A 15,254-nucleotide genomic window follows, 5' to 3' on the forward strand; every position below is an offset into this window, starting at 1 on the left:
CATATTTGACTGCCAGCTCCGAACTAGTCAGCTAGTAGGTGCTTCACCCACAAGGATCTATATTTGGGGTTTCCTTCTCTTATTTGGGTGGGGCAGGGATAGGCAAAGATACAGAACTGGGGTTTTCCTGAAAAGTGCTGAGACAATGAAAGAGGAATGCTGCTCTGAAGTGAGAGTAACCACCGCAAAAATGGGCAAAAGGCACTCCTGGGGTTCTAAGTGACCTTCGGTTTACTGGAGAGAGGGAAGACAACTTGAGGATTAGGCAATTCAGTTTTTTATCTCTTTTTGTTTTGTTAAGAATTTTAATCCTCAAATACTTCCAGGAACAAAGAGATAATTGTTAAATTCCTTCACTGATCTCTGTTTCAGGCTTGGTGAAGGCATGTAGTGCTCCTGTTCATAAACCTGTTCCTGTTGAAGGAGTTAGAAGGACTACAGACCACAGACTGGAGGACTTAGTATATCTCAGATCCAAGGTCCTCTACCCTCAAGGTAGGGCACATAAAGAAGTTTAAACTTGGGGGTGTACATTATGTTTTTAATGCAGAAACCATGACTAGTTAAGACTTCATAACTCTGGCAAATAGCAATCCACGTGGATCAGACTGTAAATTCTTCTTCAAAGACAAACTGAAAGCAAATTAGAATCAGAAATGGTTTACTCAATTACAGTGCCTATTGTCAAGATAGCATAACCCAGTTTATATAATTAAATGGGGAGCTAGCAGTCTAGTAACTGGATTTATCTAATGAATCACATTACAGACACTGAGAAATAGAATGATAATTTGTAAAGAAGCACAAACCATGAACTTTAATGATGAGTTTAAAAGGAATTGATTTTACAGTCTGCAGTTAAAAGCTGCAGCCCAGAACCACAATTCACTCTGCAGCAGCTGTGATTCTTTCTGACATTACGGTCTGCCTGGATCTTACTGCGTGAGCCCATTTGCCTAATGCTCTTGAAATTGAAACTTCTGAACTGTTGTGTCTATCTCTAATACCACTGAATAGCCCCATTTAGGGACATGAAGGCAGAAACATGCAAAAGACTCCTTGCTCAAATCCCTTGTAAATCTGAAGGCTAAGTTTCTAAATACCAGATACTGAAATATATTGGAAACTCGTTACTAAAGTTTTCTTCTGTTTAACATTTCACTACCAGAAACAACCTTTCTTATGTCAAATCATTTTATGTGAGTGCTTTTCACCAACTTTGTTCAGAGGTCATTAAATGCTAATTGCTGATATCTCCTATTTTCTCATATGGCATGCACATTTGTCCTCTGTTGTATAATAATGTAAATAAAAATATGTTTAACAGCAAATGTATCTATCATCTTGAAGAAGGATAGATAAAACACCTGTGAGTGAAATGCCTATAGTCAGAACTTATCAGGAAGCTGGACCAGATAAGTGGCACTAAAACAAGAGAACAAGAGCTAGTCCTTTGCAATTAGTTTCTTTACTAAATCTGAAAGAATAAAAACTTGACAATCAAAATAAAAGCAGTAGTAACACAGACCTAGGAGATAGCCTGATATTTGTTTACAAACAAATCACATCACAAGAGGCTCTAAATCAATCTTATAACCGTGCTTTATTTTGGATGAAACAATGAGCCAGACAACACCTATATGTCATTCAGTTACATGTATATAGTTAGCAGGGTCTGAGTGTACTTCAGCTAGCGAAGACTGCATGGTGACTTGCCTCCCTGGTGAAAATCAGGAAGTATGTAAATAATTTCTAAGGACGTGTTGAAGACAAACTGCTGGTGTGGAGCTTGAGGAGCTGTAACAATATGGGGCAGAGAAAAGAGAAGGTATTGGGGCAAGATTCAGGCTGTGTTACTGGAGGGTAAAGATCAGCACCTAACAGCAGCATCCTCTTAACTCCTTTCAGTACTGAGCAGGGAACCAGAGAGGCAGAGGCTTAAATAATAGCATAGAAAATGGCATCAGGAAGATGAGTTTTCATTTGTTAGAAGCTCAAAAAACTAAGGATGATCTGTATACTAACAGAATGAAAGAAGTGTTGGATACTGGAAATAAAAAGACACTATCTGAACTTCTACAGAAAGAACTAATGAAAAAACCGAAGGTAAAGAAGAATATTCAGTTCAAGGGGGTGCACCGCTGAGGCTGGGGAATTGACAAACTAAATGAGAATTCTCAGACAATATCTGAAAACTCCACAGAATACAACCAGCAAACATAATGCGAGAATCATAGAGAAGTTCACAGTATTGGAAAGGTGATGCTACGCACATTTTCTAATAAACCCCAAAAAACCTGATAAATAAATAAACAAACTAACTCTATCACCTAATACTAGTGAAATACAATTCTGGAATTAAACAAACAAACAAACAAAAAGCTTTGGTGATGACCTGACTAAAACTGTAACAATAAAGGTAACATGGCTACTAAGAATAGAAATGCTGCAAGAAAGAAATCACAAAAACAAAGGGAACTCCTGTCCCTGCATCTCCCAAGTATATTTAGAAAATATGTAAGCTAATAAATTACTCCTAAATTAAAATTTCAGACTACATAGGTGACTGGATAATAGACAAAACAGTCAGCAAACACATCAGAGGAGGAGCAGCTCCTGACTGTCCAGAGTAGTCTGCAAGACCTAATTCAAAATGTTACCATCAAAGAGCCGCTCATTAACAATTCCCAAAGATTCATTAAACTTGCAGAAGAAAAAGACAAGAAATCCACTTTCTACTTTCAAAAAGTGGTACTAAGTAAGTGTGGGAAAAAATCATCTGTGAAGAGAGACAAACAGGACAGAATCTTATGGAAAATAAGAAGCTGAAGCTGTCTACAGAGGAAGAATATGTAAAGAACAAAGTCTGGGAAAGGTAAACGCAAAATCACAATAAAGAAGACTGACAGTTTTTTGAGCAGTATATCAAGTGCATAACAACTCAAATAATTTAGAAACATCACACAGTAAATTGTTCAATGTTTTTGTGAAGTTGGTTGCTGGACAAACTGTAAAAGCAATCTCATATAACATATAGCAGAAAAATGCTATGAACTGTTGGAGCCCAGATTCTCTGTGGATGTATTATGCATACTTTATGAAGGACACAAAAGAAAGTCTTTCAAATTGAAGTCTCAGCACAAGAGGTTCTAGAAAAATCAGTAGACCAAATACTAATATAAATACCCAGCATCAGATGGTACTTATATTCATGAGTCCTAATGAAACTCAAATATGAAACTTCTGAACTATTTATTATAATATGCAGCTTACTGATTAAATCTGTCACAGTACAAAATTAGAAGATAGTAAAAGTAATACCAATACTAAAAACAGCTCCAGAGAACATCAGAAAAGATTATCAGTTTTTACTGCAGAGAGAGGTCACCAGTGAAATCCCAGAGGTTCTGGGACCTGTTTAAGATATGAAGTTGTTATCTAGAAGAGAAGGTGAATAAAGAGGTGATAAACTTTGCTGATGATACTAAGTTACTGAGCGTAGTCTGAATAAACATGAAATTATAAACAGAAGAAAAAGAATGTAAATTTCACATATAAATGCTGAACTCTGAATTAATTGTTACAATTGCAAATACAAATCTTGATGTTAAAATAGACAGACTTATGAAGATGTTAGCTGTTTTCAAAAATGCTAGATGTCTGTTCTTGTGTTCTTTATATTAAATTACCAGCACAATTAAATACTCGTTCTCATTACTTGATATAGTTTAAAAATAAATCTTATGTAAGACCTTCAAAAGTCATTCCAAATTACTCATTATTAACCACTACTTTCACGAACATTAAAAAAGCTGGACACTGTAAATTAAAGACATCAAATCTGTTCTTGAAACATGGACAGCATTTCAAGTCTCAGCTGCAGAGCAAAATAAAAAGAGCTCTAATTTTCTCTCAGGTAGTTATTTCACTTCACTTTACACATACAGGAGGCCTATGCCTACCTTTAAAGCTTTTTCTCCATTGTTACAGTCTTGTAATTAATTCCAATTTTTATATGTCTACATGAGTCTTCTTCATGTTGAGGAGTTATTGTCATGGAGTTAATGTACATGTAATCCATTTCTTTCATTTTTCTCTACAGTGTGTTTTGGGCTGTTTATCTTTACAATTTTTCCAATTAATGAAAAATAAAAAGTTAATTCAATATACCATACCAGATTCCCTTCCCCACGAAAAATAGCCTTGTGAAACACTGTGCATGTCAGTTACTCATAACAATATACATAAACTTATATATGAACTTTTACCTCGACACAGGTTTTCATCCCTGAGGCAGCAGCATAGTGCAAAGGCGTATTTTTTTTGTTATCGACAGCATCAATGGCTGCTCGTTCATATTGTCCTTCATCCAGCTTTGCTCCCTTCCACTTCAGGATCATTTGCAGACAATCTGCTCTTCTGCAGTCGTCTTCTGAGGGTCGTGTCAGGCGAGGATGAAGAGCTCCTTCTGAGATCATGATCTGAGGTCCCATACACAGCAAGTGCATAGATGTCTCATTGTGCACATTCCGTTTATTTGGGTTACCATCTCTAACGAAAAGGAAAGTTCTGCAGTGGGGGAAAAAAATAGAAGAAAAATAATTAGCACACAATTCCATTCATTTCCTTGAAGTGGGAAGTGTGTATTATGACAGCTCTCCTTTTTGCAAAGACTTTGATTAGCTGTGTTAGTGACAAATGTTCTTCAACAGAGAATTATGATTGGACAGCTCTCCTCCATTCCTCTTAGAAGCTGAGAGCCAAGATCTGGATGAATTATTGAAATATCACTAAGTACCATTACTTTGTCAGTGTATGAGAAAGTTTATTCTACAATTCTGTGTTGCATTATGATAAATGTTATTAAGTCACAAGATGGATAAAATAGGTACTTTATTTCTTCTGCTCTGTCCTGAATAACACATAGCATTTGGTAGTTTGCAAATAGATAATGACAGAGCAATTTCTTAAAAATTAATTCTCCTTTTCTGTATCTTTAGTCAGATGATGATGTAGCACTTACTCCTTCTTAAAATACTATAAATACTTTTCTTGCCAGCACTGCACACATTGAGGAACGACTATTGACTTTTTCACTCTAGAATATATGGAAGTGCAACATAATGCAAACTCTCCCCTATACAGGTGACAGAAGCAGGCAAGAATTTAAGTGTTCTCTTGAATGCTTTAGAGGCAGTTCAAAGTAAAAAATAAACTATTACCCACAAAAAGGATCACCTTAGGAATGAAAGGGAAACAACAGGCTTTTCTTAGAATCACAGCTCTGAATCCTAACAGCACCTGAGACAATACAGCTCCCTGCTGCTTCTTTCCAGCAAGGATTTATAGAAGTTACAATCCAGATCTGAAATGGAAGAAAAATCATCCAAGCTCTGTGAATTTAAACTTGCTTTAGCCTTTTGAGGTATACTAAAATAAATTTTTCTTAAGGGAGAGTAAATGATAGGCAATGGCAGAGAGGAAAGATCACCTCTTTGAAGGACTGCAGTCAGAGAGACAGCAATGCTGAAAGAACTCTGTGTGAAGGGAGGAAGAACAGGTATTGTTCCCTCAGGTTCCCAGAAAGGTAATACCAGGCTAAATCTGAAGCATGGCACATACATTCAAAAAGTCACTGCAAAAATGACTGCTCTGTTCCAATAAACCCCCTCACATATAAAGGCTACACAAGTATATCTCCTCTCCAGGCTGTTCCCTGACTCCAGTTTGCAAATATGAAAAAAACCAGCTATTCTGGAATCCCCACTAAGTTAGTGCAGGGGCCTAGGTTCTACCCTCCCTGACCACACCCATAAGACTAATGAAAACCAGTTTCAATCATTTTCAGGCAGTTTAGCCACCTGAAAGCAGGTGCTGCCTGCATACAAAATCAGGTAATAGTGCTCTTGGTGAACAGGGGTGAGAAGAACCTGACAAACTTACCCAATTTGACAAAAAAAAAGTTATTTACCTCAGTTATTGCCTTATGCTATAGTTAAAAATCTAAATGCCATCTCCTCTTTCAGTTGTACCTGAATACATCCCACCTTTCTCTGAGTTCACCCATGCTTTGTTCAGGACAATGAATAATCCTGAAACTATTTTTTTAATAAAGGAAGAGGCTGTACCGGGTGAATGGGAATTTCCCTTTCGGATATTATTGAAAATAGTCTAGACAAGTATTTCAGTAGAAAAAACTAGGCACAGATGATCTGGTCATGCAATGGAAGAATGTCTTGACAGCTGTTTGGTCAGTCGGATTCCTGTCCCTTCTTCCTCCTGAAAATTGGAGTGGTTTGAATTTAAAATAAAGCTTATTATTAAAACACCATTCTTTTAAATAGGTAGCAACAAAGTATTCAGAGCAAAACATAAAACAGTCTCCTCTATGTTGCCCTGTTTTGGCAGCAAAAATGTTCCTTAGAGAAATCTCTCTTTCATTCCATGATAGCTAACATGATAGATGCATTTGTTAGGCAATATGAATTTGCCAAACTTGAGATTAAAGATCTTGTCAAAAAAAAGTGACAGCATATTTTGTTTGCTTCAAGTTTTTTGTTTGTTCTCAGAGGGAAGGGATTTAGCTACACAGGCAAAGTGCTTCAGAGCCAATCACATGAAACGGTAAGACTAACCAGTACCAAACACTATCCAAAGTGAATTTGCTTGTTTGAATTAGCTTTATGTAGTATGAAACTTGAGACAGAAAGAAAGGAGAGGAAGGAAGGTGGGAAAGTCGAGACAGAGGGAAATGGGAAAGAGAGAGAGAAAAAGATGGGGACAACAACACAGATTCTATAGAGGCACTTGGATGTGATCAGCTCTTCACCATAAGGGGAAGTCAAGCCAATCCTGGAAACCCCAACTGAACCCATGACTTAGAGACGACTAGCATCCAAAAAAGGGCAAATTAATACATTTTACATCCACAAATTCATTACTCAACAGGGTTTCATTTTTAACAGTGGTATTTGGTGCATAAGACTTCCACAGAGCGTGCTGTAGATCCCTGCAATTTGGCTCACAACTTCAGAGGTATAAGAAGCTAAATTTTGCTTGGAAATGTACTGATAGAGTGAAAATATGCATTGCCTATGGGAAGTATCACTTAACCACAAGGCAGACAGACTTTACTCTAGTTGCAGTTTCCAGATTTTGCTTCAATCTGTAGCACTTTGCAGAATCCAAACTTGAGGTGACAAAAGCATCATAAAAGTGTTGAAGAAGTGACAAAAAGGAAAGGGCTGTAACATTCACACCTACTACTATCTGTATTTGCAGAAAAGCAGCAAGAAAGTCAAGATCACAAGGCTGGGAACTTGAATAATAAACAACTGGGACACATCCTCACTTTGGGAAACTAACAACACAACTATTTCTTCAGGTTTTAATAAAATCGTTAATGTTTGGGGCATGAAAACCACCATATTTACAGTTTTTTACTCTCTCTAAACAAATGCTATATATATTTTAGCTATATATAGATACACATTGTTGGAACTAGATGATCTTTAAGGTCTTTTCCAACCCATACCATTCTGTGATTCTATGCTACATATGTAAGCATAAAAAACCATACAAAAATGTACCTATGTGTGGAAAAATAAAACCAAAATAAAAAATGGGTGTAAAATGAAATGATAAAAGTAGTTCTGACAGCTGGAGGCTAAAACATGTCTGAATATGCTCAAAGACAGTGAAAGTAACAATTTTTGAAAGCAAAGCACTTATGTATACTGGATAAAGTACACAGAAAATTGTACTGTTGCTTTAAGCAAGGCAAGTAAGGCACTAGAAAAAGATGAGCTTCAACAACAGGGTGAACTGCACAGGATTCCCTTTCACAACATCCCATCTACTCCTTGGGTTAGACAGCCCTTGTAAGTACAGCTTGCTAAAGAAAGTTATACTGCAAACTCCAGTGCAGGCATAAACCTAAAGCCCATAGCTTTAAGAGAAGTATGAACATTAACAGAAGTATTTTAAGAGCATTAAGAGAAGTATGGGTAAGCCATGAGTTACAACAAAATACAGAAAAGCCAAGCCATGCTACCCAGTAATTTAAAACTCATTTGCAATGAATTAATTCATACAATTACTGAATCATTCATCTTTTAACACAGTAGGCTAATACTGAGGCATAAAACCTTGAATAACTATGATTATTTCACTAACCAGAAAGTACTGTTCTCCCAAATACACTATAAGAAAACAACTAGTGTACTAGTAAGCACTTGAAGAAATTTTTTTAACAAACATTACTGTTTGAAATAATTTTGTGAAGAGTATTGTGTTTTACCTGATGTTGAAAGCCACATCTAGTAAATATAATTATTGGTATTTTTATTCTTTATACAGCACTAGAAAGTTATTTTTTAGTACTTAAAAGTTTCTTCTCTGTTTCACTAAGATTCTTAAGCGTTTCTTACAGCCCAGGAATCTCCTGCATGCAGTAAAACCCTGGACAGGAGAGAATGACTATTCCTATTCTAAACCAAAGAATAAACTGACAGGTCACTAACCATTTATGAAAGAAAAACCACAGGCTATTATACTGATTTTTTGTAAGTCTTAATTCAATTGACCCCTTGCCTAACAACTGTTACTAACACTACCAGAATTCCCATAAACACTAGAAATATCCTGCTGTAGTAAGGAGTGAGGTTACACCAGTGATAATTTGGTTTAAGAGCAAAAGAAGCATCTGAGAGGCTGTCAGTGCTACTGTCTCCACTGCTGATGGAAGTCTGTAAAAGTTAAATCTTTCTTCTGAAATTTGAAATCTTCACAGACATTTCAAGGTCCCTTACACTGAGTACTCCACTCTGGCCTTCAATCCTGTATTTTTCCTAAACAGAATTTTTCTGTTTCTGCCTCCATTTATTCCCACTCCTATGACTCCTACCAAGTATGGTACATCTGGCAAAAGGCATCAAATAATTTCCTGAGTACTCAAACAATTTCTGCAGAGTTTCAGAGAAAACCACCAATTTGAGAAGCACATCCAGACTATGGCACATATGAATAATCTTTTACTTAGAGCAATCTAAGGTTCAAATGGAAATCTTTGACTCTTTAAACGTGTTCTGCTGGGCCTATTTCCCTTATGGATTTGATGTAATATTCTGTACAAAAATATTACCTAGAATGCAAGCACTGTATTCATTCTCTCCTAAACTGGCTCTAAAAAGCCTTACCATGTTTTCTTCACTGTGTTGCTATCATTTCACCTATGATTTCTCCAAACAGCTGGTTTCCAAAAGACTGTTAAAGTGATTAAAAGTAGGTCTGCACCTGGGTCTGAGTTCCAGGTCTGGACTGATTCATGTTAACATCAGCCCTAGTAGGCACCTCAGAAAGGTCTTCTACAAATATGCATCACTAAAGAATTTTCTATTCTCTTTACTAAAAAGATGCAAATAGGTTGAAAAGTTTCTCTGGTTTAGTGATTTTTGTGTCAGCAAATATAATTAAGTATGACCTTCTGTACACAGATAGCGATATTTGGCTTGGTACAACACACAAAGAGGGAGAATGTGCACGAGCGGCAAGGGGATACAACTGAATTCTGGAGCACAGATACAAAGACAGTGCACTCTAAAAGTGAGGAACACAAAACTTGGTTAATCCTTACATTTGTTATACCATGGGCTAAAGAAAAATTATGCTTTATTTATGGTTCCTATGCCTGTTAGGAGGAACAGCAGCACCAAAACAGAGATTAAACAATTCCTGGTGCAAAAATGTATCAATTACATCTGTAAGTTTCTAGTAACCAGAACACTATTGTTTTTATTTATGAGTTAAGTTTGGCCTTCCCTTGGACAGTCAGGAATACTGTTTCCAAGATCCCATGCCTCTTCTGGCTTTTATTTCAATATTCTGAGTAAGATTTCAAAAGAAATAGAGCTGAGTGCCAAATCAGAAGTGGCTTCCACTGAAGCTGGCTGCTTACCAGCAGCTTTTGTGACAGTTCTCTGTAAAGCAAAATCTGTGTGATTTGCATCTCTGTCTCTGGCCCTTTCTTACATACATCTCTTGACAGCTAGAACCAATTCTCATGCATCTGTGTCATCCTTCCACCCTTGTCTCCAAATCCTTTCTTTGAACACAATTTTTTTTCTGAGACCATCCATGCTGAATTCTCTTCTCATGTAACTGCTGACTATTATTTTTAGATTGGTCTCAAACAAATGTGAGATGAAATAATAAACATGAAACTACCAATAAGTGTGTTCATTGTCACCTTTTAAACACACAGATTTGTATTTCTGCACAGGACAGTTTGTAAATTACCTGGCAGTGTATGGTATCTAGTGTTGATATTATTTATATAGCAATAATGAAGAAATTACAAAGTGAATACTATCAAGCTTTGCATCATTTCTATTTCTTAAAAACTGTATTACAGAAGTTGTCTCATCTTTCTCTCTCCCTCCGTAAAAATGTCTTCAGTTTATATGTTGCTTTATCTTTAATGACGCTAATTTTTATTTTCCTTAAATGTCACAATGATGTAACTTTATTACATTAAATTGAAAAGAAAAAGTGAATTTAAAAAAATCAAATCTTTCACAATCTGTATCTTGGCCAAAAGGAAAACTGGGTCTATATACAATGTCACTGAATATTTTGCTTGAATTTGCATTTAGGTATAAAAATTAATGAGTTATTTCTGAAAAATTTACTTCTGTTTATCAGAAACTGCAAGTCTCTCAATCATTATTCCAGTACTGAGCCAACAGATCTCTCTGGTAAGGAAGCCACCTGTGCTTCCAACCCCAGGGTGAAGTGAAGCCATTTGACACAATGATTCAGTATTTACCAATCAACTCAATGGAGTCACAAACTCCACCTGGCAACAAAATCAGTTGAAATAAAGACGTAGTCATTCTGGTTGGCAAGGACCAAAGCTGTACTCCTCTATAACCCAAAGAGAATTTTACTTTGCCTGTGATAAAATGTTCCCGACAGCTCTACGAAGGAGAACAGACAACACAGAATAAGAAACCTTTAATAGTGCACTGCATTAATAGATCTCATCTCACCAATCACTAACAAAGCACTCTTACTCTGCAATGTCTGATTTCCACCAAGCAAAGTAAAATCAGAACAATTTCCTCTGGGTGCAAAAAAACCTATCAAGAAGAAGCAATAACACATTCAAGAATGGCAGCTGTAACTGGAGAGTAAAGGCTGTGAGTAACAAACTCATGAGCATCACGTATCTTTAATATACTAAGATTAAAATAATCAGAAGTCAAATAGAAAAAAGTCACATTTAAGAGCTAAAAACACAGCAGCTGACTGGCTTTTGATCTTTGCTTGTAGGTCAGACTATGATTAAGATAAAGTCTACCCCTGTTTCGCATTTTGTGAGGCACTTATGAGGAGCACCAGGGAAGATACCTTGGGAGGCCACACACATCTATTCAGTGAAAACTCCTTTTAACTGAGATTTTGAGCTTTAGGGAAAGGAAAACAAGGAAGTCAGTCAGATAAGGGTCTGAGTTTTTCAGCCTACCTATTGTACTTTAGAAGACAGTGCCCAACTGAGTGGTAGCCTTTGAGGAACACAGCAAATGCTACTGCTGCTACTCAACATCTGTAGTTGCTCCTCTAAGTGTCCCGTCTGTTTTCTGTCTTTGGCAGTTTTCTCCAGGATTTAGTCACAGTAAGAACTTGATCACTTCTAAAGGCTTCCTATTTTTACTGTTTGTCCATCATCTTGACTGCTTTTTAGACTGACTATGATGAAAATGACCTTACAAATTACTATTTTCTACCATCCAGTCAGATGCTCTACTACTGAAATCAGGGGCACTTCAATTCACTTAGTCCTCTTGCTTCTTCACAAACATGCCCACAAAGCCCTGTCAGATCATATTCTTCATATATTATTCACCTACATCTAATCAAGAGGCCCCTTCAGTATTTCATATTCCAAGGAATTTGAAAGGTGACCAAGACTCACAACCACGCAAAATAACTAATCTAAAAAGGACCTTGCAAAGCCAATTCAGCAGCTGAGTCCAATGGCAACAAAGCAACTGCATAAACACCAATGCTCCCACTTGGACAGATCCAAACACTGCACAGATCATTCACCACACACCATGAAAGGAAAACATTTAACACTATACCACAAGCAGTATCTCCCACAAGTAGCATTCATGTCTTATATTGTAAAACCATCAAAGTGTTCTATTTACAACTTTGCAGGTGCTTACTATTCAATTTTACATATTTAGTATAATGTAGGATGAGATTCATCTTCTCAGCTCTGGTGACCTACAGTGCAGACAACTACAGCTGATCTGGTTCTCTTAAATTCCCTTTAAAATCAATGGGAAGAAACAGGCACTTCTGGCACATATTTAATTTTAAATACTTTATGGTCACCTTTGCAATACATGAATTGTGCTGTTGGCTTCACTAATTATTCTGACTAGATTTATTATCTATGTCTATATTGACTATAAAGGAGACCTAGTATGAATAATTCCAGTGCAGACATACTTATTTTTGTTAATAAAATTAATCTTAAATAGAAGTATATTTGAAATATGTATCTGTATAATTTTTGATAATTAAAACCAAGCTGCTTTTTGTTGTTCAAAGTGAATGATCTAGACAATGACATTCTAATAAATTATTCAGATGAAGTAATGTATCATATATTTTAAGTTATTAAACCAGAACAGAATTATTTTGTTAGGTGGAAGAAAGGGAATATAATTACGTGGTAATCTTTTATATTCAAACAAGAACCCAAAACTTTAAAAAACTACTTTTAGGAAAGAAGCTTAGGCAACCAGTATGCCTTCATAATTTTTTTTCAAATGAGCTTCAAAATTGACTAAAAACCACCAAGCGAATGTAATAATTCAAAGAATTACCATGAAGAACAAAAAAAAAAGAGGAAAAAAAAGAGACTGCTCCAGGAGTTTTCTGAACCGCCTACTTGAAGACATCCCTGCATTCAATACGAATTTCCTTACACCGGGATCCTGTAGTTTTGCTTAATAACCCCACATTTTCCCCATTTGCCCTTATTAGACAAAGAGCTGCTATTAACCTTATTATTTTTCTTTTGCTCACATTTATATCAGAAGCACTGTTAGGAAAGCAATTTAAAAAGGAACACCAGACTTACTGTCAAAGCATTGAATAAATGTTCAGAAATTTGATAAAAAAAAATATAGTTTGTAGCACCTTTCTGAAGATTTCAGCATGAATGATTTAGGTCTATTTGGATCCCAAAGTTTAAATATTTACAGAACTTCTGTCTGTCAAAACAGTGAAGTAGCCTTTTTTTGATTTCCCTCTCCAGAAAAAACAATATCTAAAATTCAGAGCAGCTTCAACCTTGTCAGAAAACAAGCAACTACAGCACTTCTCTAAAGCCAGATGATCTGCAAAGAAGTTGACAGGGTTTTCTTCAATACTTTTCCTTAACATATATTTTTGCAGCATAAAAGTCCTCTAATACCCTCTCAGCTTCAGAGAAATCTTGTTCTGAAAAACAATCTACACACATGTCCCTCAAAATCATCCAAAACCAGTTTTCAACATGACTGCAAATGGATTAAAAGCCAACAAAACCTGGCACAGGAAGAGACATTCCTGAATGTGCTGTGACAAATGCAATATTCCCTCTGAGGTCAAGTTTTCTGGCAAATTCACCCTCCATAACATACTGGTAATATCAATACCAGTATTCTGATTGCATTACAATTGCCTAGACCAGTCCTTATTGAAACCTCTTAAACAGCCAGAAGAGAAGTGGACTGTAGCTGAAACTCCAAGAGATGTGTATTTATTTCACCCTAGAGGAAACCACCACTATTTTGATGTTCTGTCACTCTTCTGAAGTGAAAAATACTTTCCAAATTGTAGCAATGAAACAAGAGATACTTCCTATAAAAAAATCCCAGACACATTTACCAATGTTTCTCTTTGACTAGCTTAGCTATGCCTTCATTGCCAGAGTTGCTTTACCACTATTACTGAATGGCAGACATCAAGAATGCTAAAAGAAGTGGGTTTGGATTTGATTTTTTTTCTTTAGTTTCAGCAATCACCTCAACTTCCAGAATCTCTGTAACAGGAAAGTCTTGCTTTTCTCATTCTAGACAAAAATCAGCTTCACAAACCTGTCCTGTCTCCCCACAGTTCCATGTTTCTGTCACCTCCTCCTCCCTCCTCTTCAGGCCAGGACCAGCAGCAACTGCTACAACAATCCACTTTTGGCTTGAATACTCACAAAGTTCTCAGATGTAGCAGTATGAAACACACAATGAGGAAAATCTGTCACTGATCCAAAAAGCTTCCCAGCAAAGCTGCAAAACTGAAAGTCACACCACATATATTGCAAAATGACAGTTTATCTAAGGGGTTTTTTTCCCTTTCAATGTCAAGCAAGTCCTTGTGATTTCCAGTCACTCCATCTCTACCAGCCTCTGGAAAGTCTGTTCTCTTGTCATAGCTCAGGAGTGGTTCACCAACAGCCAGACCCTAGTGAGTAACTTTCCACATTGATAGCAGTTCTTTCAAACTAAACAGTCAGATGGTCTAAAATGTAGCTTAGGCAAGAAAAAAAAGCCTGAGGACATCGGATATGCTTGATCATCTGAAGACTGCATTTTCTGAAGAAAACATGTTTACAGTGTGCTTTGTCTGCAGTATTTTTATATACATTTAGGGAGTGAAATTATTCATCTTCTTGAATATGAATCTTCTGTCAAGACCTTAATCCATAAGGAAACATGATAAATGTTTGTAGCGGAATGAGACCAATGCACATGTTATATAAAGCTCTCAAAATCCATGTGTGGGCGCTTCATGAACTGCTCCAGTGTGCGTTCTTCCACAGGCTACAGTCCTTCAGAAACACACAGCTGCAGTGTGGGTCCCCCCACAGGGTCACAGGTCCTGCCAGAAATCATGCTTCTGTGTGGGCTCCGCTCCACAGGTTGTGCAGCTCCTGCCAGGAGCCTGATCCAGCACGGGCTCTCCATGGGCTGCAGGGTCCTTCAGCACACATCCACCTGCTCCAGTGTGAGGTCCTCCAGGGGCTGTGGGTGGATCTCTGCTCTACGTGGATGTCCAGGGGCTGTGGGAGGACATCCTGCCTCACCACAGTCTGCAGGGGAATCTCTGCTCCAGTGCCTGAAGCACTTCCTCCTCCCTTCTTCTCTGGCCTGGTGTCTCTGCAGGGCTGTTTCCCTCATACATTTTTTTCACTCCTCTCT

At 37.1% G+C, this 15,254-nt stretch overlaps 1 protein-coding gene across 6 annotated transcripts in view; it reads right to left on the reverse strand.

Moving 5' to 3' along the window:
- Positions 1-15,254, reverse strand: part of ANKIB1 (ankyrin repeat and IBR domain containing 1) — a 91,590-nt gene that overhangs the window by 39,531 nt on the left and 36,805 nt on the right. For 5 of the 6 annotated variants that reach the window (XM_048305713.1, XM_048305721.1, XM_048305686.1 and 2 more), the window contains exon 3: positions 4,269-4,569. In XM_048305713.1, the coding sequence (XP_048161670.1) occupies positions 4,269-4,569 (301 nt within the window). Of the gene's footprint in view, positions 1-4,268; positions 4,570-5,238; positions 5,322-15,254 lie in introns of those variants that run through there. The other variant, XM_048305729.1, reaches the window with a different exon arrangement.

Source organism: Corvus hawaiiensis, chromosome 1, assembly GCF_020740725.1.
Source record: "Corvus hawaiiensis isolate bCorHaw1 chromosome 1, bCorHaw1.pri.cur, whole genome shotgun sequence".
Classification (NCBI taxonomy): Eukaryota; Metazoa; Chordata; class Aves; order Passeriformes; family Corvidae; genus Corvus; species Corvus hawaiiensis.